A 20340-nucleotide genomic window follows, 5' to 3' on the forward strand; every position below is an offset into this window, starting at 1 on the left:
CACCCATTCCCTGCTCCAAAATGGTGTTTTCTGTCTTTAGCATGACTTACTAGAGTTTACGAACAGTTAAAGAACTGCGCAGTTGCGCATGTTAAACACTAAGGAGGAATTTTAAACACAGTCGTTCGCTGCAATAAATGAAGTTATGGCAGTTTTCCTACTTTTAAATTCTATGATGGTACATGTTTCAAGAGTCTCTCTCACAGTAGAGTAACTGCACTGCAGGATTTCATCTGCAACAGCCTTAACTTGCATTTGATGTCACAGTGATGGCTTAAGTCCTACAGCAATAAACCACGTGCATTAATCTGTACAGTAAACTGTCTCCTGACTCATGCACACTTCTTCCAGGAAACTCTGCGTCCACCTCTGCAGCTAGGCAGCAATAACCAGTGAAACCTGAACATCTTTCATTACACAAATGCCACAATCTGATCTAGGAGGACAGAAAACAGAACAGACTGAGCACCTCATTCAAAAGCCGTTCTCCCCATTATGTGCCTACAAAGAAAGATCAGTACTCAGGGTCTTGTGTGTACCCACCTGCTTTTGATTCCCTTCCTCATCGATGCATACTCTGATGAATTCTGCAAAGTAAAAAACAGGACACCTCACTTCGAAGCATAATCAGATCTCACACCAAGAATGGTTTTGTTCCATATAAACATAGAAAAATAGAAACTGAAGGCAGATAAGGCCTATAGCCAGGGCCTAACAAGTTTGCCCCATGCACAAAAATTACTGCTGTACAGTTAGACTAGGACAAAATAAGGAGAACAGGATAGATTTTCTGTACTAACAGACAGTGGCGTAGCCAGGAATTTTTAACAGTCTTCACCCGGGCAGCAGCAGCACTCATAGGCTGCCTACGGCCTGCGGCCTGCACCCTGCACTGGGACTTTCTCTCTGAAGTTCTGAACCGTCCTGCCCTTCAGAAAACAGGAAGTTGCGTCAGAAGGGGCGGGTTGGTTCAGAGAAAAAACCCCGGTGCTGGCCACATGCAGCCTATGAGTGCTGCTGGTGCTGCCCAGGCAAAGACTGGAGGTTGGGGAGGAAGAGATGGAATTGCAGGGCTTTGCGGGGCCGGGAAAGGAGGGGAAGGGAGAGCTGACGGACTGTGTGTGGAGGGCAGGAGGGAGAAGGGAAGGAAATGTAGATTGATTGACAGGGGATACATACACAACACACACACCTTGAATAGCTTCAGCACTGCTAAGAGAGCTCTACCAGGGGCGTAGCCAGAACTCGACGGGAGGGGGGCCAGAGCCCAGGGTGGGGGGGCACATTTTGTCCCGCCTCCCCACCACCGCCCTCCCGCCGTCACTTCCATCCTTCCCCCGTGGCTGCTACCACCTTCCTACTGCCACCCTCCTGCCACCGCTTCTGCCCCCCCCCTACTGCCACTGTGAAGGTACCTTGGCTGGTGGGGGTCCCCAACCCCCGCCAGCTAAAGCGTTGGTCCCGCGCTGGTCTCGCACTGTGCACAGCGACTGAAAGCAGGACAGGGTGCCAGGCAATGTGAGACCAGCGTGGAACCAACATTTTTGCTGGCGAGGGTTGGGGACCCCTGCCAGACAAACTGGGGGCCCCAGAGCCAATCTGTGGGAGCCCAGGCCCCAGTGGCCCCCATAGCTAAGGCCTTGAGCTGTACATCTACAAAATGCACCGCATGGAGCGTCTCCAGAGTAGAGCAGCTAGGGATGAGCATAGGACATTTGTTGATGTCATTTCTGTTTCAGGATTAATTTTTTCTTTTTCCATTAGTTTATTAGAAATGGTAATTAAAAAAAAAAAACAACAGCAACAAGAAGTTGAAAACATAGGACACACATAAAAATGAAACAAAACAAAAATCAGGTCTGGGCTTTGCATAAACAAACAAAAAATCCTCCTCCAGGACCACCTCTTCATCACACTCCTCCATCCCCTCCCTCTAAATCTCCAGAACCCACTGATCACATCCAGTGGCGTAGCCACAGGTGGGCCTGGGTGGGCCTGGGCCCACCCACTTAGGGCTCAGGCCCACCCAACAGCAGCACACATTTAGTGGTAGCTGGTGGGGATCCCAAGCTCCGCCAGCTGAAGACCTCCTCCTGATGGTGCTGAAAACATTGCTCTCCACTTCAGAAGTCTGAGCTTCCTAAGCTGCCGATACTGGCAACTGCGCATTCTCAGTTTTCAGCGCATGCCTGCTGCAGGCTGCCAAGGTAGAGAGCAGTGTTTTCCTGCCAGCTGAGATATTTTTTTAAGTTGGTTGGGGAGGGGGAGAACAGATGCCCACCCACTTCTTGTCTAGGCCCACCCAAAATCTGCTGTCTGGCTACGCCCCTGACACATCAGTAGTGGGAAACAGGATGCAAGGGTGATTTTCCAGTCACTCCTGTCCTGCCAGTGACATTTTCACAGTTTTCTGTACAGGACAATGGGGCCGGGCACACAAAGAATGATTAGCAGACCTATGGTTTCATGTATTGGCTCCCTCACCTTTCTTACTCCTTACTAAACACAATAATAAACCCCCAGCTCTTTGTAGGTTTTTAAACAAACACTGAAGTTGTAATCCCACCTAAGATGTACTTGTGTATTCAGAACCTTTCTTCTTTAGCTCCTTAAGAGTCCTTAGAAAATCTTGGCAGCGACACATACCAGACCCCAATATTCAATGTCAGGGCTAAAAACACTGCCACAGACTGAATATTGACCAGTAAGGGAATGCATTTACCAACAGACTTGAAAGCAATCAACGAAACAACTATCTTTCGAAAATCTCTGAAGACATTCGTCTTCAACAAGGCCTACAACGAGAACCTACAGCCTCACTAAGTCACCCCACCAACCCACTCAATTGTGAACGCTTACCGTCTAGAACTACCCTAATCACTCTCTTCCTTCGTCTTTTCTTCCCTTCCTAATCGCTACACGTGACTAACTGTATTTGATCTGATATCCTGACATGACAATGTTAACAAATCTATGTAAGCCACATTGAGCCTGCAAATAGGTGGGGGAATCATTTTGTATTATTCAGAAAACATCTTAAAGTCCATCTGTTTACTCAGACTTTCAGCTGACAAATTTGTTGCCTGCTACTTGCAACATTTATAAAGCATGCTTTTTTTTTTTTGGTTTTATATCACGTCTTTTGATGATGGGTTGTGTATTCATTTTTGTTGACATTTTATGTCAATGATTTTATTATAACCTGCTAAAATTTCTAGATAGTGTAGGTTATTTTTTTTTAATAAATAAAAAAATAGTGCTTACTATTTGGAAATTGTATACACAACACAGGTAAAAACTCAATATTTGGGTGGGGGGGGGGGGTCCTGTCATTTTGAGCTGAAATGAATACATATCCATAATTAAAACACCGGGAGCAGAGTTTAAATTCGTGTCTATTTAGTATCACTACATTACAGTTATCAGAACATTTTTAGGTTTATTTGAAAAGTCAACTCATCAAGTCAAGCTGTCCAAGCGGTTTAGAAGACAAAAGCTAAATTATGCAACATACAATAGAAAATAAAATAATTACATTCCAACAAACCAATAAACATTTGCCTTACAACATGAAGAAAGTCAACTGCGGGTCTATGATTTATGGATTTACCAGCAATCAGGAGCTTCTCCCCCCTCATCTGTCCAACATCCCTTGACTCATCACCATAAGTCCATGGTCCATTGCCCAAAACGTTCCAGGACTACCTTGCCATAGATTTATGGGTCTAGTATCCCAAGGGTGATCCTAGCGTAGTGCTTATCAATCGTTTCGTGGCTGTGACCCCTCGATTGTGACCAAATAAAATTGTGTGACCCCCCCGCACACACGGACAGGTACAGAATAATGATGGTTGCAATTCCAAATGTGGGATTTGTGACCCCTTTTGGGAAGCTATGTCCTAATGAAAAAAGGCCTGCTTGAAATAATGGTTTTCAGGCTGTCCTTGAGGTGAGTACCAGCGCTGACTACTTAGGATAACTTATCCAGTCAGCAGTTGGGAGAATTTCTCAGCACAGCCCACACACCACCCTCTCTCTGGCCCTTCACTAAAGGAACCTTGTTGGGTCACTTAGAAGGGTTTTCAGCCTGACACTAACCATCTGTACAGCTACTGAAAATAAATAGATAGCAGAATTATACATTCACTGATCATATGCCCATTTAAATATCAGTCCACCAGTGAATCCAGACTGAATAAGTTCAGTAAAAACCTAATCACCCACAACTTGTTTACGAATTTCTACAGCACACATAACAATGAAGAGTGATCTAAAACTTCCATCATCCTTTGACTTGCTTTAGGGGGAAAGATATCAGTGTGGGCTATCATTAAGATGTGTGTGTTGGTTGTTTGTTTTGGTTTTTTTAACCACTAAATTGTGCTATTTTAGCACAGATCCCATTTTGTTCAATTAAACCTAGTTACTTATAACTGGGGTTAACAGTAAAATAACACGCCTTAACAGTAGTCAACATTGATAATTTCACCCCCTTCGTCTCAAGTTAGAAGGTAAGGCACAATTACCTGTACAAAGTTTATTGACAAACTCATTGCTCAGGCTGACCATGATAGGCAGGTCTTCCATTCGGTTGAGTTTAATGACCTTATCCTTGGGAGAATGACCTGCTAGAAAGTTTAGTTCTTCTTCATCGTACCTATTGCCAACTCCAATAGGAAACACCGACACTCCTAAGAATGAGAAACGATGGATCAAAGATAATGGAAAAACACAACAGCAGTACTTTGAGATGCCAATCTGGTAGTGCAGAATAAAAAAATCTTTGAACTATAAGTAAAAAGAAAGCACTTCATCTAAGAGCCATGCGGAAAACTAATATGCAAGAACAATAAATCATCCTTGAGTTGTGTCACGGGCTCTGGTGCAGAGAAAACTCAATGAAAGCAATATATTTGGAACGACACTTAGATGGAATAACCAACTACATATATTCAATACAATCCTCAATAAATATTCAAGTCTGTGAAGTAAATCTATAGATTTAAACAAAGTAAAAAGCGGGTGGAAAAAGCATCAAAGCATAATAACTCTTCATTATTGGCAAAAAAAAAAAAACACACCACAATTTACGTAAGTGCAAAAGTACCACCCTTTCATTTCTTATAATATTTTTAACAACGTGAAATGTACTTATTTAGAGTTCACCAGCAGAAAAGAGTAGTCACCAGAATGACATTGTCCAGCGTTTCACACTGCTGTCTCAAGGTCGGGACTTTTCTTATCTTGCGCTAAAACGCTTTGCTGCTGGTAATTGGCATTACATGTAATACTTTAATACTTCATATAGCCTTCAAAGGAGAGAAGAGCATGCAATAAATATTTACTGTTTAGGCCTGCAGTGTGTGCTGCAGTGTGTACTGAATCCAAAGACTTGTCTGATATAATTATAACAGCTATCTTCGTTGCATTGGGTCTCCCTCCATGAGCTTCTGACATGGCATTCTGGACAGCAAACAACACGGCATCCCCTGGACAGGAGCAAGTGAAAAGTCAGAGTCAGAAACCAGGTAAAAATATTGTTACATTTATATCTTAACCTTGAGATTACATTTCATTACTTTCTTTTCAAAACCCAAGGTCAAGATGAGATAAATACAAGTAGATTCATATCCAAGAGGGCTTAGAAGATAAGGGCTAGACTTACTAATGTGTATAATTCTAGCCCTAACTTTGTTCATGAGAAGTGAAGTTCACTAGGAACATCAAAGGGAAAAGACAGGTTGGAACCCCGACTTCTCTTGTTCGGAGGCTGCTAAACTAACTGGTAAACCACACGTTTTAAAGTACAATACAGATCAGGGGCAGCTGGACATCCTTTTGGTTGGAGATGACCAAACAAAACAATCTCCAGCCTTGCCCCAAGACCTCTAGTAGCCGATGCTACTTTGGACAAAATATTGGTCATCACACCACCCCAGTGACCCTCCCCATTCTCAATATATCTACTGAGGTTAATGCTTGAAAATATCAAGCCAAGGGGTGGAGGAATATCCTAATGGTTAGAAGGGGAAATGGGACTTGATATACCGCCTTTCTGAGGTTTTTGCAACTACATTCAAAGCGGTTTACATAGTATATAGGTACTTATTTGTACCTGGGGTAATGGAGGGTTAAGTGACTTGGCCAGAGTCACAAGGAGCTGCAATGGGAATCGAACTCAGTTCCCCAGGATCAAAGTCCACTGCACTAACCACTAGGCTACTCCTCCACACCTAATGGTTAGAACAGTGGGCTGAACCCCAGGGAAACCCACTTCAAATCCCATTGCTGCTCCTTGTGACCTTGGACGAGTCATAGAGGGGGCAATTCTATAGCTGGATGCTACAATTTAGGTGCCCAAATTATGGGGCTGTCAGCCTATTTTATTTGAGCACTTACATGAATGTAGAATACTAGCAGAGTTTGGCATCTATGTGCCTGGATTTAGGCACACCCCTTACACCATGCCAACAGCAGGTGTAAATGCGCACACCTAAATGTGGCATCTTAACATGTTACTTAGAATATTCTGTAAGTTACATGCAAAAATTCTGGACACACCCATGCCCCACCCATGCTCTTTCCCATGTGAATGCCCCCTTGCATTTACGCACTAAATTATAGAATTCACCACTGAGTACTCAGCTATCACCTACACTTCTAACTGTAACAGTCACATGCTGAAATGCTAGCATCCTATAACCCAGTGCCTAACTTTAAGGGACGCATTATAGAATGAAGGGATTAACCCTCCATTGCCTCAGGTATAAACTTAGATTGCAAGCCCTCTAGAGACACGAAAATACCAACATGTAACTTGGCGTGAATTAAGCCCCTCCTTACTTATAAATACGAAAAAATGAACAATAGCAAAGCCTTATCTTCACATTTCTGCATAGCAGTCAGCTATCAATATACTGTACAGTATTTCCAAAGTACAGGTAAGAACAGTTGTACTTTACATCAGTTTATAAAAAAATGCTGCCTCACCCCCTTGATTAGTGATTCAGCAAACTATAAAGAGGAGAACCGCAATACCGATTGCCTAGCTACAGTGATACTTGTGTTTGGCAGAGGATGTGAAGGGGGTGCTTGAGCTCAAGGAGGGGATCAGAAAGGGGTGAAGTGCAGTAGCTTCATGTTGGGACAGTTGAGATAGCAACTGCACTATCAGACTGTCACAGCTGGCCATACCTCCATTCTGCCTCTGTCATGCCCATGACCTGCCTTAACCTACAGTTGTTTTTCTCCACTCACCCCAATCTTACCATTCCCCATCTCTTTCTCTCTTTCCCCAGCTTCTCCCCAATTCCCCCTCATGCTTTTCCCCATGAACTGTGTCCAGCATCTCTCCTTTTTCCTACCCTCTCTTGTCCAGCATCTCCCATTTTAATCTTTGCTCCCTGTGTCCATCATTTCTCCTTCCCTACTCCCCATATCCATCATCTCCCCTTCTCTTCCACCCCTTGTCCAGCATCTCTTCTTCACTTTCCTACCCTCCATCTACAACATTTTTCCCTTCCCTAACCCCTGTATCCAGCATCTCCTTTACCCATCTAGCATCTTCCCTTCCCCCATAGTCCAGCATATTCCCTTTTCTTCTCTTCCTTCCTCCCTGTGTCTAGCATCTCCCTCCCCTTCTCTTCCCTACTCTTCCTACTCTTACCATGTTCAATATTTTCCTTCTCTTCTATACCCCCTCAATATCAGTATCTTCCCATCTTTCATTCTCCCCAACCAGTCCTGCCCCCTCTTCTTCTCACTGCTGCCACCACCCTACCTCCACCTATAGCAGTAATGGACAGTCAATGTGGCTGGGGCCTTTGAGCACATGTGCATGTGCCATCCCTTGGCATAAACTTCCTTTTTTCGGAGGGTGCAGTATGCCGCAGATTTTGAGGATACCTTTGTACTCAAAGGTTTCATGCCACTATCATTGCTTTTCAGTGCTGCTGGTTAGTTGCACCAGTGCCACCCACATAATTGTGCTACCCTAGGTGAATTTAAAACAAATCGGAGAAAAGTTTTCTTCACCCAACGCATAATTAAACTCTGGAATTTGTTGCTGGGGAACGTGGTGAAGGCGGTTAGCTTAGCAGAGTTTAAAAAGGGGTTAGACGGTTTCCTAAAGGACAAGTCCACAAAACCACTACTAAATGGACTTAGGAAAAATGCACAATTCCAGGAATACCATGTTTAGAATGTTTGTACGTTTGGAAGCTTGCCAGATGCTTTACTTTTTGTCTATTAGATTGTAAGCTCTTTGAGCAGGGACTGTCTTTCTTCTGTGTTTGTACAGCGCTGCGTACACTTTGTAGCGCTCTAGAAATGTTAAATAGTAGTAGTAGTAGTAGATGCCCTTGGCCTGGATTGGCCGCTGTCGTGGACAGGATGCTGGGCTCGATGGACCCTTGGTCTTTTCCCAGTGTGGCATTACTTATGTACTTATGTAATGCCTAGTCTGCCTCATGGTAGGACTAGCCCTGCTGCTTCCATCCCTTTCTTGCTCTACCTTCACATGGCTATTGGTCCACCTGCACAAACAGTTTTCCTGCTTTACTCTATCTACACGTTTCTTAATGCTTAACTAAAGATTTTAAAAAGGTAGCAGCCACCATAAGATGTGCAGAGCTAGATCAGACCAAAAAGTCCATCCGGCCCAGCATCCTGTCTCAAACAGTGGTCAATTTGGCTCCCTAGGAAGTAGCCAGAGAAGAGATCACAACTCCACCCTGAGCTGAGCAGTAGTTTTCTGAGGTTTACTTGCACAATAATTGTTTGTGGACTTTCTCCAGCTATTTTAGATGCCTTTTACCTCACCCTCTGGCAACATTTATTTTATTTATTTATTTTTATTACATTTGTACCCTGCGCTTTCCCACTCATGGCAGGCTCAAAGCGGCTTACATGGGGCAATGGAGGGTTAAGTGACTTGCCCAGAGTCACAAGGAGCTGCCTGTGCCTGAAGTGGGAATCCAACTCAGTTCCTCAGTTCCCCAGGACCAAAGTCCACCACCCTAACCACTAGGCCACTCCTCCACTGTTGCTACTATTTGAGATTCTACATGGAATGTTGCTATTCCACTAGCAACATTCCATGTAGAAGTCGGCCCTTGCAGATCACCAATGTGGCCGCGCAGGCTTCTGCTTCTGTGAGTCTGACGTCCTGCACGTACATGCAGGACGTCAGACTCACAGAAACAGAAGCCTGCGCAGCCTTCTACATGGAATGTTGCTAGTGGAATAGCAACATTCCATGTAGAATCTCCAATAGTAGCAACATTCCATGTAGAATCTCCAATAGTATCTATTTTATTTTTGTTACATTTGTACCCTGCGCTTTCCCACTCATGGCAGGCTCAATGCGGCTTACATAGGGCAATGGAGGGTTAACTGAGTTGCCCAGAGTCACAAGGAGCTACCTGTGCCTGAAGTGGAAATCGAACTCAGTTGCTGAGGACCAAAGTCCACCACCCTAACCACTAGGCCACTCCTCCACCACCCTAACCACTAGGCCACTCCTCCACTGTTGCTACTATTTGAGATTCTACATGGAATGTTGCTATTCCACTAGCAACATTCCATGTAGAAGTCGGCCCTTGCAGATCACCAATGTGGCCGCGCAGGCTTCTGCTTCTGTGAGTCTGACGTCCTGCACAGGACGTCAGACTCACAGAAACAGAAGCCTGCGCAGCCTTCTACATGGAATGTTGCTAGTGGAATAGCAACATTCCATGTAGAATCTCCAATAGTATCTATTTTATTTTTGTTACATTTGTACCCTGCGCTTTCCCACTCATGGCAGGCTCAATGCGGCTTACATGGGGCAATGGAGGGTTAAGTGAGTTGCCCAGATCTGTAACCTGTTAGTTACCTAAAATATGTCCTAGTCCTGGCACATTTTAAAGGTATACATTTCTATCTGTTCTTTACCTGTTCCCCCATGCTCATGATTTTATAGACTTCTATCATACCCCCCCCCCCCCCTCAATCATCTCCTCTCCAATCTGAAGAGTCCCAACCTCTTTAACTTTTCCTCATATGGGAGCTGTTCTTTCCTTGAACCTTTCCCAGTTTCACTTTATCTTTTTGGAGATGATATGACCAGAGCTTCACACACTGTTAGGTCCCCTGTAATTGTACCATCACAAACAATTGTAAACCTCATAGTCATGAGTATTAATAAATCACTTGTGTTAAACTTATTTATTTATTAGGATTTATTTACCGCCTTTTTGAAGGAATTCACTCAAGGTGGTGTACAGTAAGAATAGATCAAACATGAGCAATAGACAATTAACTGCAGTAAAAACATTTTAAAAATACAAAGTATGGCATGGTATACTACTTGCAATGACAACACAATATGTACTAGAACATTATAATTGGTAGTGAGAAGGGTAAGGCAAAGTTGTAACATATAGATGAGTAAGAAAGTAGGAAGAATTAGAAAGTAAGGTGACTGATTTGAAGAAAGTTGCACATGAGGTCAGAGAGATGGTTAAATATTATCTCAGCTAGGGTAGGAGTGGATAAACATGTCCCGCTGCAGTATGTGCAGCCCGAGTCAATCCTTGTGTGTGTGAGTGAGACTAACAAGTTAGTTACTTCTTTCACGTTTCAGGTTGCAGCATTGCAATTCGCTAATAAAACAAGATAAGATTTTTTTTTCTCTTTCCTCTGAGAACTGTTACACAGATAAAATATCAAATACCCTATAGGTGGCTGTATGCGTGTTTCTGTAGTGTAAGAACAAAATAGTTTGGGATCCTGTTTGCATTAGAGGTCTAACAAAATCAAGTCAGTATTAAGACACCGCACACTTTTGCACAAAGCAATAGCGCCATCCAGTGACGATAGGAAAGATGGCAGGTGACAATACTTGTATGGATGCACTTCACAGGAGGGCTTCCAATAGCTCCCAGGCACGTTTCCAACAATGAATATCTGTATGTGATAACTCTCCATACACAGAAAACACTGTGGGCTATTCTACAACTGGGTGTCTCCATTTGGGCACCCTAAGGATGCATGATAGATGCGGTGCCCAGGCTCCCTTACGGAATATTGGCATAACCCTGTACCAGCGGGTTTAATGTTTATGCACCTGCAGTTATATCAGCTGTTGACCTGGCATAACAGCAGGCAGGTAAATGCAGCAGGGACAAGCATAACTTACATAAGTTGTGCAGCGCTGCGTATGCCTTGTAGCGCTATAGAAATGCTAAATAGTAGTAGTAGTAATAAGTTACTCCCATAACAAAGCCCCGCCCATGTCCCACCTATGCTCCTCCCATATATTCTTCCTCTATAATATTAGCAAAATCCGCCCATTCCTCTCTGAACAGACCACCCGAACCCTCGTCCACTCACTCGTTACCTCTCGTCTTGACTATTGCAACCTTCTCCTTGCTGGTCTCCCGCTTAGCCACCTATCCCCCCTTCAATCTGTCCAAAATTCCGCTGCACGTCTTATCTACCACGTGAACCGATACTCTCATATCACCCCTCTCCTCAAGTCGCTTCACTGGCTCCCGATTCACTACCGTATTCAGTTCAAGCTTCTCCTAATGACCTTCAAATGCACTCAATCTGCAGCCCCCCATTACCTCTCTACCCTCCTCTCCCCCTATGTCCCCACCCATAACCTCCGCTCTCAGGACAAATCACTCCTATCTGTACCCTTCTCCACCACCGCTAACTCCAGACTCCGTCCCTTCTGCCTCGCATCACCTTATGCCTGGAACAGACTCCCCGAGCCCATACACCATGCGCCCTCCCTGCCCATCTTTAAGTCCTTACTCAAAACCCACCTCTTCTCCCTTGCTTTTGGCGCCTAACCACCTTCCCCATTCATGATACACTGACTACACTGACTACATAGTTTGTTACCTTTAGATTGTAAGCTCTCTTGAGCAGGGACTGTCCTTCCCCATGTTTTAACTTGTACAGCGCTGCGTAACCCTAGTAGCGCTATAGAAATGCTAAGTAGTAGTAGTAGTAGTGTATTTGCCCCCTAGCGTTTACGCACTACGTAAGTGCACTTATGCTCTAAGGGGATAATTCTGTTGGGAGGCCAAAGATATGCACCAGGATCTTGTGCACCAACGCAAATTTTATAAAGGCAGTTCCACGTGGAACTGTCTCTCCAGAATACATGTGAGTTTATCTTATTGGGCAGACTGGGTGGACCGTGCAGGTCTTTTTCTGCCGTCATCTACTATTTTACTATGTAATACCAAAGTCACTTTTGAGCCTAACTTCAGTCATGAGCATTTATGACTGTCAAAGGTTGGTTTCCAAGTTTCCAAGTTTTATTATATTTGCTACCCCGCCCTTAGAGACTTCAGGGTGGTTTACAATCTAAAAACACAAATAAACATAGAGAGAACCACCAATATATAAACAATGACAAGACCGGAGAATAAGGAGGGAAGAAAGAGTAAATCCATTAATAATAGGACAGCGGGGGGACGGGACAGAACAAAAAACGGAAGGGATGACGAACTATTCAGAGTTCTCCAGAAGGAAGAAAAAAGAAAAACAATGAATTAATCGTATGCATCTTTAAGTAAATGTGTTTTCACATTTATTTTGAATTTGGTTAGAGAAGTTTCCAATCTTAAAGAACGTGAAAGATTATTCCATAGAAGAAGACCCTGAACAGAGAAAACTGAACGCCTAATATGTTCAGGCATAATGATTCGGTAACTAGGAACAACAAATTGATTGTGTTGTGCAGATCTGAGTGATCGAGGAGGACAGTACGGTAAATACTTATGACCCACCAATGCCTCTTAACAGTTGAGCATGAGATGAATTAGGTGCACAGGTTATAGACTAGGGGCGCAGGGCAGGTACACATGTAACCAGCAATTAGTGCCAATCAGCGCTTCTTAATGCCAATTATTAATTGTTATCACCAAGTTGGCCAATTACTTCACACGCGTATCTTGATCCATGCCCAGAATTACGTACCTGGCTTTGGGGTAAGTGCTAGTATTCTAGACATTCAGAAGCTGGGAAGGGCTTAGACGGACACTCCCGTAAATTGAAATGTGAGGACAGTGCCGGGCAGACTTTTAAGGTCTGTGTCTCAGAAACACCAAAGAAATATCATGATCAAGTATATCATCTCACGTTCATTGTTGATTTAATCTTGAATTGATAATAAGTACATAAGTATTACCATACTGGGAAAGACCAAAGGTCCATCGAGCCCAGCATCCTGTTTCCAACAGTGGCCAATCCAGGTCACAAATACCTGGCAAGATCCCCAAAATGTACAAAACATTTTATACTGCTTATCCCAGAAATAGTGGATTTTCCCCAAGTCCATTTAATAACGGTCTATGGACTTTTCCTTTAGGAAGCCGTCCAAACCTTTTTAAAACTCCGTTAAGCTAACTGCCTTTACCACATTCTATGGCAACGAATTCCAGAGTTTAATTACATGTTGAGTGAAGAAAACTTTTCTCCGATTCGTTTTAAATTTACTATATTGTAGCTTCATCGCATGCCCCCTAGTCCTAGTATTTTTGGAAAGCGTGAACAGACGCTTCACATCTACCCGTTCAACTCCACTCATTATTTTATAGACCTCTATCATAGACTGTAGAGCAGACTGGATGGACCGTTCAGGATTTGATTTGCCGTCACTTACCATGTTAACATATGTGCAAAACTCAAGGTGCGGGGCATTTGCACCAGCTAAGAGCAGAGGTTTTCAACCCAGTCCTCGAGGATATCTTGAAAACCTCGACTGGCTGGTTGTGCTCCAAGGACTTCCATTATACCGATTTATTCGTTTTTGTGAGATAAACGTCTATCTCCCGATTTGGGTCAAAATCTAGGCGTTTTTCTCTTTCAATTATAAGGTGGAAAATCATCTACGGCGAAGTCCCAGGATACTTGACAGACCTTATAGATCTACCAACCAGAAACAGACTCAGATCAGTACGTTCATATCTAAACCTACATTACCCAAACTGCAAAGGGCTAAAGTACAAAACAACGTATGCATCTAGCTTCTCCTACATGAGCGCACAACTATGGAATGGACTCCCGCATGCTGTGAGAACAATACATGACCATCTAAACTTCAGGAAATCATTAAAAACCCACCTCTTCGAAAAAGCTTATCCCACCGATCCAACATAAATCCTCACAACAACACAACACAACATAATCAATGTTCGTACTGGTCAATTTACTTTCCTCTTTCCCCTCGACCCCATGACGCCTGATTCACTTCTACCTCATCTGACCTCAACACAATCTTGTATTTGTTATCAACCGAAATGGCAAACGCCTTTACGGTACTTTGTAAGCCACATTGAGCCTGCAAATAGGTGGGAAAATGTGGGATATAAATGTAACAAATAAATAAATAAATGCATGTGTTAGAGACCATGGGACTCAACATATTGATGGAGGCTGATTTGTGTCATTAAGAATTCTGGCAAGGGTATCTCATCCTTATGTGAACTAATGCTCTGGTACGTGGCTATACTCAAACAAGGGTGCAGCTCTAATGCTTCTGGGAGCATTCCCCCCTGAGATACAGCTAAACCAGCTGTACAATGGTTTGCACTGCACTTTATATCAAGCTTTGTTCTGGATGTTGGTCAGTGCAATTCACTAGCAAAAGACAGAGCTGGAAAGAATCCACAACATGTTGTGTCAGCTATGCAGGATTGTTCATTTGCTCGACATAATTTTGAAAGTGCTGATAAGAATTCACTAGAATTCTTCTGCTGGATGTTTAAAATTTCTAAAGCAGCAACATATGCCCCTGAAGCAGGCACAAGCCGAAACATGGCTGCGATGGACAGGTGATTCTTGCACCAGCAAATGTATTTTATAATGCTAAAGAACTTTTTTTTACTATACTGCTTTGCATTGTGGGTTCTTTCCAGCTCTGTCTTTTTGCTTGTGGACCCTTCTGTTGGATTTTCACCTCCCCCTGTGACTGCAGTGCAATTCACTTTACAATATACTGTCAAGATGAACCTGGAGTTAAGCTGTGTTCACAGAATGAGGGGAGGATTGTCTGCCTTTGACAATAAAGATAGGACCAGACAAAATACACAGTGGATGGGATGAGGCTACCCTTCATTAGGCCAATGTGAAAAAAAAAATAGTACAAAGATGTCAAAGCTGAGCTTTCAAGATCAAAAAGGTCTTGTCAGAGTTACAGGTGGGCATCGGAGTGAGGTCTCAGGTTATCCTTTACCTTTCCTGTAACAAAAAGTAAGAAATACCACTCTTTAAGGGCCACAAATCAGTCAATCTTCACGTAAAAAACATTTCCTAAAACCGCGGTACACTCACAGAATCAGAAAGGAATGAGTGATTTCCTCCTGTAAATCCTGGGTTTGAATGAATTATCCTTTCAGTATACTGGGATTTGTATTAGTTTGTCTTCTTGACATCAGTTTATCTTGGCCACACGTATTAGGTTGCCTGGTCCACTCTTGCCCATGGCTGTTTCAGGGTTTCACAGTGTAAAATTTCAATTAAGTCAGATTTGTACGTAATTAGACTTATTTAAGTAAGAAATTATTACTACTATTACTACTATTTAGCATTTCTATAGCGCTACAAGGCGTACGCAGCGCTGCACAAACATAGAAGAAAGACAGTCCCTGCTCAAAGAGCTTACAATCTAATAGACAAAAAATAAATAAAGTAAGCAAATCAAATCAAATTAATGTGAACGGGAAGGAAGAGAGGAGGGTAGGTGGAGGCGAGTGGTTACAAGTGGTTACGAGTCAAAAGCAATGTTAAAGAGGTGGGCTTTCAGTCTAGATTTAAAGGTGGCCAAGGATGGGGCAAGACGTAGGGGCTCAGGAAGTTTATTCCAGGCGTAGGGTGCAGCGAGACAGAAGGCGCGAAGTCTGGAGTTGGCAGTAGTGGAGAAGGGAACAGATAAGAAGGATTTATCCATGGAGTGGAGTGCACGGGAAGGGGTGTAGGGAAGGACGAGTGTGGAGAGATACTAGGGAGCAGCAGAGTGAGTACATTTATAGGTTAGTAGAAGAAGTTTGAACAGGATGCGAAAACGGATAGGGAACCAGTGAAGGGTCTTGAGGAGAGGGGTAGTATGAGTAAAGCGACCCTGGCAGAAGATGAGACGGGCAGCAGAGTTTTGAACCGACTGGAGAGGGGAGAGGTGACTAAGTGGGAGGCCAGCAAGAAGCAGATTGCAGTAGTCTAAACGAGAGGTGACAAGGGTGTGGATGAGGGTTTTGGTAGAGTGCTCGGAAAGAAAGGGGCAGATTTTACAGATGTTGTAAAGAAAGAAACGACAGGTTTTGGCAATCTGCTGGATATGAGCAGAGAAGGAGAGAGAAATGAGCAGCTTCTATAATCTGAAGTGATGGTTGATCTCTGGCATTCAAGGAGAGCTTTCTAATCTATCTGAATGGATTAACTGAAATCATTGTTGCTTGTCTTGGCCCAGAAACCTCTTCTGAATTCGGTGTATCACTCACCTATTTTGCTGGGACCATCCTCTCGTTGCTGAATTAAGTTCACCATCCTCAGAAGACTTTCTTTCTCTTGTGGATCTTTCCAAGAAATTTCCAGGGTGTTTGTCCTTCCGTACTGGAGGACTGCCACTTGAGTGGTCCTGCTGCCTGTTGAAGAAGAAATCAACATATGCCTGAAAAGTCATTACCTGAACTTGACTAGCATTTGACTCAATTGTTTCAGTGACACCTATGTATTGTGCGCAAAGATCAACGTTTTATCAGCTCTGTAGGAATGGACTGCCGTTTGCAATGACATGGGAAATGTGGTAACATTTCCTATGTTGTTGAATGTCATTATCAAATGAAAATGAGCCGGGAAAAAAAAACACAACAGTTGGTGTTTTTTTCATTTACCGATAGTAATGCCTACATTTGCAAGGAGGGCACACTCTTAATAATATTTTGATGAAAACCTGAATAAAATAAAACTTTCCATACACGGCATTGGAAAAGGCATGAATTGAAAACTGGCTGCCACCCTTAATAGTGGCAGATAGCCCCACTAACAGACAGCCCTTACCCACTCATTGAACATCATATGTTGACCCCATGACAAATGAAATGACCCTGCCCTATATTTGCCGAATGAGTTGGATTCTGTAATTTTGTATCTAAAAATATTTTAAAGTCAGAACAGACCACTGAATCCAATATTAAAGGAAAGATTTCCACTAAAACCCTGCTTAGCTTTAGCATTACTGACAAGGACATTTATGATTATTCAAAGAGTTTCGATATCCTTGATACCATGTAATGGTAGGACTGTAGCATGTTCATCGTATGACTAATATAATATACTTCTCTGCTTGCCAGGGATATAGCTGTCTAAGTGTCTTGGAGATCCTGGATCGGGTAAGCTGGAAACATAATACAAAGAGGGGCAGGACGGCCCCGCGAAGGGGCGGGGAAACCTGTCTTATCAAAACAAGATGGGCATCCATCTTTCGTTTAGATAATACGGTCAGGGACGCCCAAATCTCAACATTTATGTTGACCTTAGAGATGGTCGTCCTTAGAGATGGTCATCCACGGTTTTCGGCGATAATGGAAACCGAGGACGCCCATCTCAGAAATTACCAAATCCAGGCCATTTGGTCGTGGGAGGAGCCACCATTCATAGTGCACTGGTCCACCTGACATGCCAGGACACCAACCGGGCACCCTAGGGGGCACTGCAGTGGACTTCAGAAAAAGCTCCCAGGTGCATAGCTCCCTTACCTTGTGTGCTGAGCCCCCCCAAACCCCCCAACACCCAGAACTGTACACCGCTATCATAGCCCTTAGGGATGAAGGGGGGCACCTAGATGTGGGTACAGTGGGTTTCTGGTGGGTTTTGGAGGGCTCACATTTACTACCACAAATGTAAAAGGTAGGGGGGGGGATGGGCCTGGGTCCGCCTGCCTGAAGTGCACTACACCCACTAAAACTGCTCCAGGGACCTTCATATTGCTGTCACAGAGCTGGATATGACATTTGAGGCTGGCATAGAGGATGGCAAAAAATATTTTTAAAGCTTTTTTTAGGGTGGGAGGGGATTAGTGACCACTAGGGGAGCAAGGGGAGATCATCCTTGATTCCCTCCGGTGGTCATCTGGTCAGTTCGGGCACCTTTTTGAGGCTTGGTTATAAATTAAAAAAGGACCAAGTAAAGTCGGCCAAGTGTTCGTCAGGGACACCCTTCTTTTTTCCATTATCGGCCGAGGACGCCCATGTGTTAAGCACGCCCCAGTCCCACCTTCGCTATCCTTCTGACACGCCCCCATGAACTTTGGTCATCCCCGCGTCGGAAAGCAGTTGAGGACACCCAAAATCGGCTTTCGATTATGCCCTGTGAGAAGGACGCCCATCTCCCATTTTGTGTTGAAAGATGGGCGCCCTTCTCTTTCGAAAATAAGCCTGAAAGTCTTTCTGTACTGCAACAGACAGCAGCAATGAAGATACTACATGATAGGGGGCAATTTTTTAAGTAGTCCCATGCATACATCTAATACGTGCCTCGGAAATGACCTGGAAATCTCTTTATTTAAGGCATTTCAATTCTGCATAAAAACTATGCAGATTACAATACACACATAATCAAATAACACCACATTGACAGCTATGTGACTGCTGTAAGCGCTCAACCCTCACTTATAGGCATGTATTTCACCTGTTACACTAATCTCTCTATATAAAACGAACCTCCAACGTTCTAATGAAGCCTCACTTTCCCAACGTTCTAAAAGTGAGGCGGCTGAGATCGCTTTTCGTCCATGAGTGTCTGCCCCGCCCACGCGTCAAACGTGATGATGTCGAGGGCGGAGCAATGACACTCACCGACCGTGTCACGCTTCTGATTGGCTGCGACCCAGGCAGGGGGAGGAGTACGGAGTAGGACCGTGTCGCGCTTCTGATTGGCTGCGACCCAGGCAGAGGGAGGAGTGTTTCCCTACTCTTCCCCCTGCCTAGGAACCCCCCCTCCCCGCATCACCCAGGCCCCTACCCCCCCAAGCACATAGCTCCACAGGAATCTGAAGAACTGCACCACAAGATTTCGCCACCAAGGGCCGATCCGGAGACAGAGGAGAGCCCACCACCGACTGCATCCCCACTCCGCCCTTCTTTGTGATCAAAACTTTGTAAGAGTGGAGCAGAAGGTGGTGGAAGACGAAGGCAGCAACCCATTGAAGAGCAGAGAGGGCGGTTTGGTTCAGCGCATGTGTCACCTCTCTCCCTCAGAAGTTCCCGCCTGGCCTGCCATGCCGAAAACAGGAAGTCGCCTCACAGGAGACCACTACGTGCTCCATGCTGGAGAACTGATGTGACACACACCTGCTCACGAGAACAGTCGGTGGCATGGCACGGTGCCTGCAGTCCGTGCAGGACTTTCTCCATGACGCTTTCCTGCCCTTCGTGGCTGTGTTGTGCAGCAACGACGTCGAAAAGCTCACCCCCAAGAACCACCTCTGCTTCAAATCCGAAGGTGCGTGTCGACGAAGGGAGGGAGGGAGACACAGAGACCCTGAAACTCGGAGGGGAGACCCTGGAACTGGGAGGGAGGGAGGGAAGGGGTCAAACTAGGAGGCAAGGGGAGACCCTGAAACTGGGAGGCTAGGGGAGACCCTGAAACTGGGGGGGGAGGAGGGGGTGGACCTTGAACCTGGTGGGGGCAAGGGAGGACGGGGTGGACCCTGAACCTGGTGGGGGGGAGGAGGGGGTGGATCGGGGGGGACCCTGAACATTGGGGGGAGGGGGGACCCTGAACCTGGGGGGAGGGGTGGACCCTGAACCAGGGGGGAGGGGAGGGGAGGGATGGACCCTGAACCTCGGGGGCAGGGGAGGGTGGGACCCTGAACCTCAGAGGGAGGGGAGGGTGGGGGGGGGCCCTGGCACACACTCTGCCACACAATCTCGCTCTCTCTCACAAACTCTCGCACCCAGTTTCACTCTCTCTCTCTCCCACAATTGCACATTCACTCTCTCAAACATACACACTCCAAGGAAAACCTTGCTAGCGCCTGTTTCATTTGTCAGAAACGGGCCTTTTTTACTAGTATGCTATAAAAGAAAGTAGACACCTATTTTCATCTATAGAATATGCTCCTACCAGGCACCCAGTTACAGAATTACTCCCAAAATGTCTGTCTCAGGTCAGCCACAGGACTTGCCTTCTATTCCATTTGACTTGGTTCACTTACCAATATCAGCTTTTTCTATAAATGCCTTTAGAAAGGACTTCATTTCATCAAACTGAGATGCTTTGATATTTGAGCTTCCATCAAGAATGAATATGACGTCCATTGGCTTGCTGCATGGCACTGCAGGG

At 44.6% G+C, this 20340-nt stretch overlaps 1 protein-coding gene across 1 annotated transcript in view; it reads right to left on the reverse strand.

Moving 5' to 3' along the window:
- VWF (von Willebrand factor) overlaps positions 1-20340 on the reverse strand; it is a 235651-nt gene that overhangs the window by 107538 nt on the left and 107773 nt on the right. Inside the window, exons 29-33 of the mRNA XM_030215570.1 lie at positions 20213-20332; positions 16497-16640; positions 5346-5489; positions 4527-4691; positions 544-587 (exon numbers count right to left, since the gene is read on the reverse strand). Coding sequence (XP_030071430.1) covers positions 544-587; positions 4527-4691; positions 5346-5489; positions 16497-16640; positions 20213-20332 — 617 coding nt within the window. The remainder of the gene's footprint in view (positions 1-543; positions 588-4526; positions 4692-5345; positions 5490-16496; positions 16641-20212; positions 20333-20340) is intronic.

Source organism: Microcaecilia unicolor, chromosome 9 (assembly GCF_901765095.1).
Source record: "Microcaecilia unicolor chromosome 9, aMicUni1.1, whole genome shotgun sequence".
Classification (NCBI taxonomy): domain Eukaryota; kingdom Metazoa; phylum Chordata; class Amphibia; order Gymnophiona; family Siphonopidae; genus Microcaecilia; species Microcaecilia unicolor.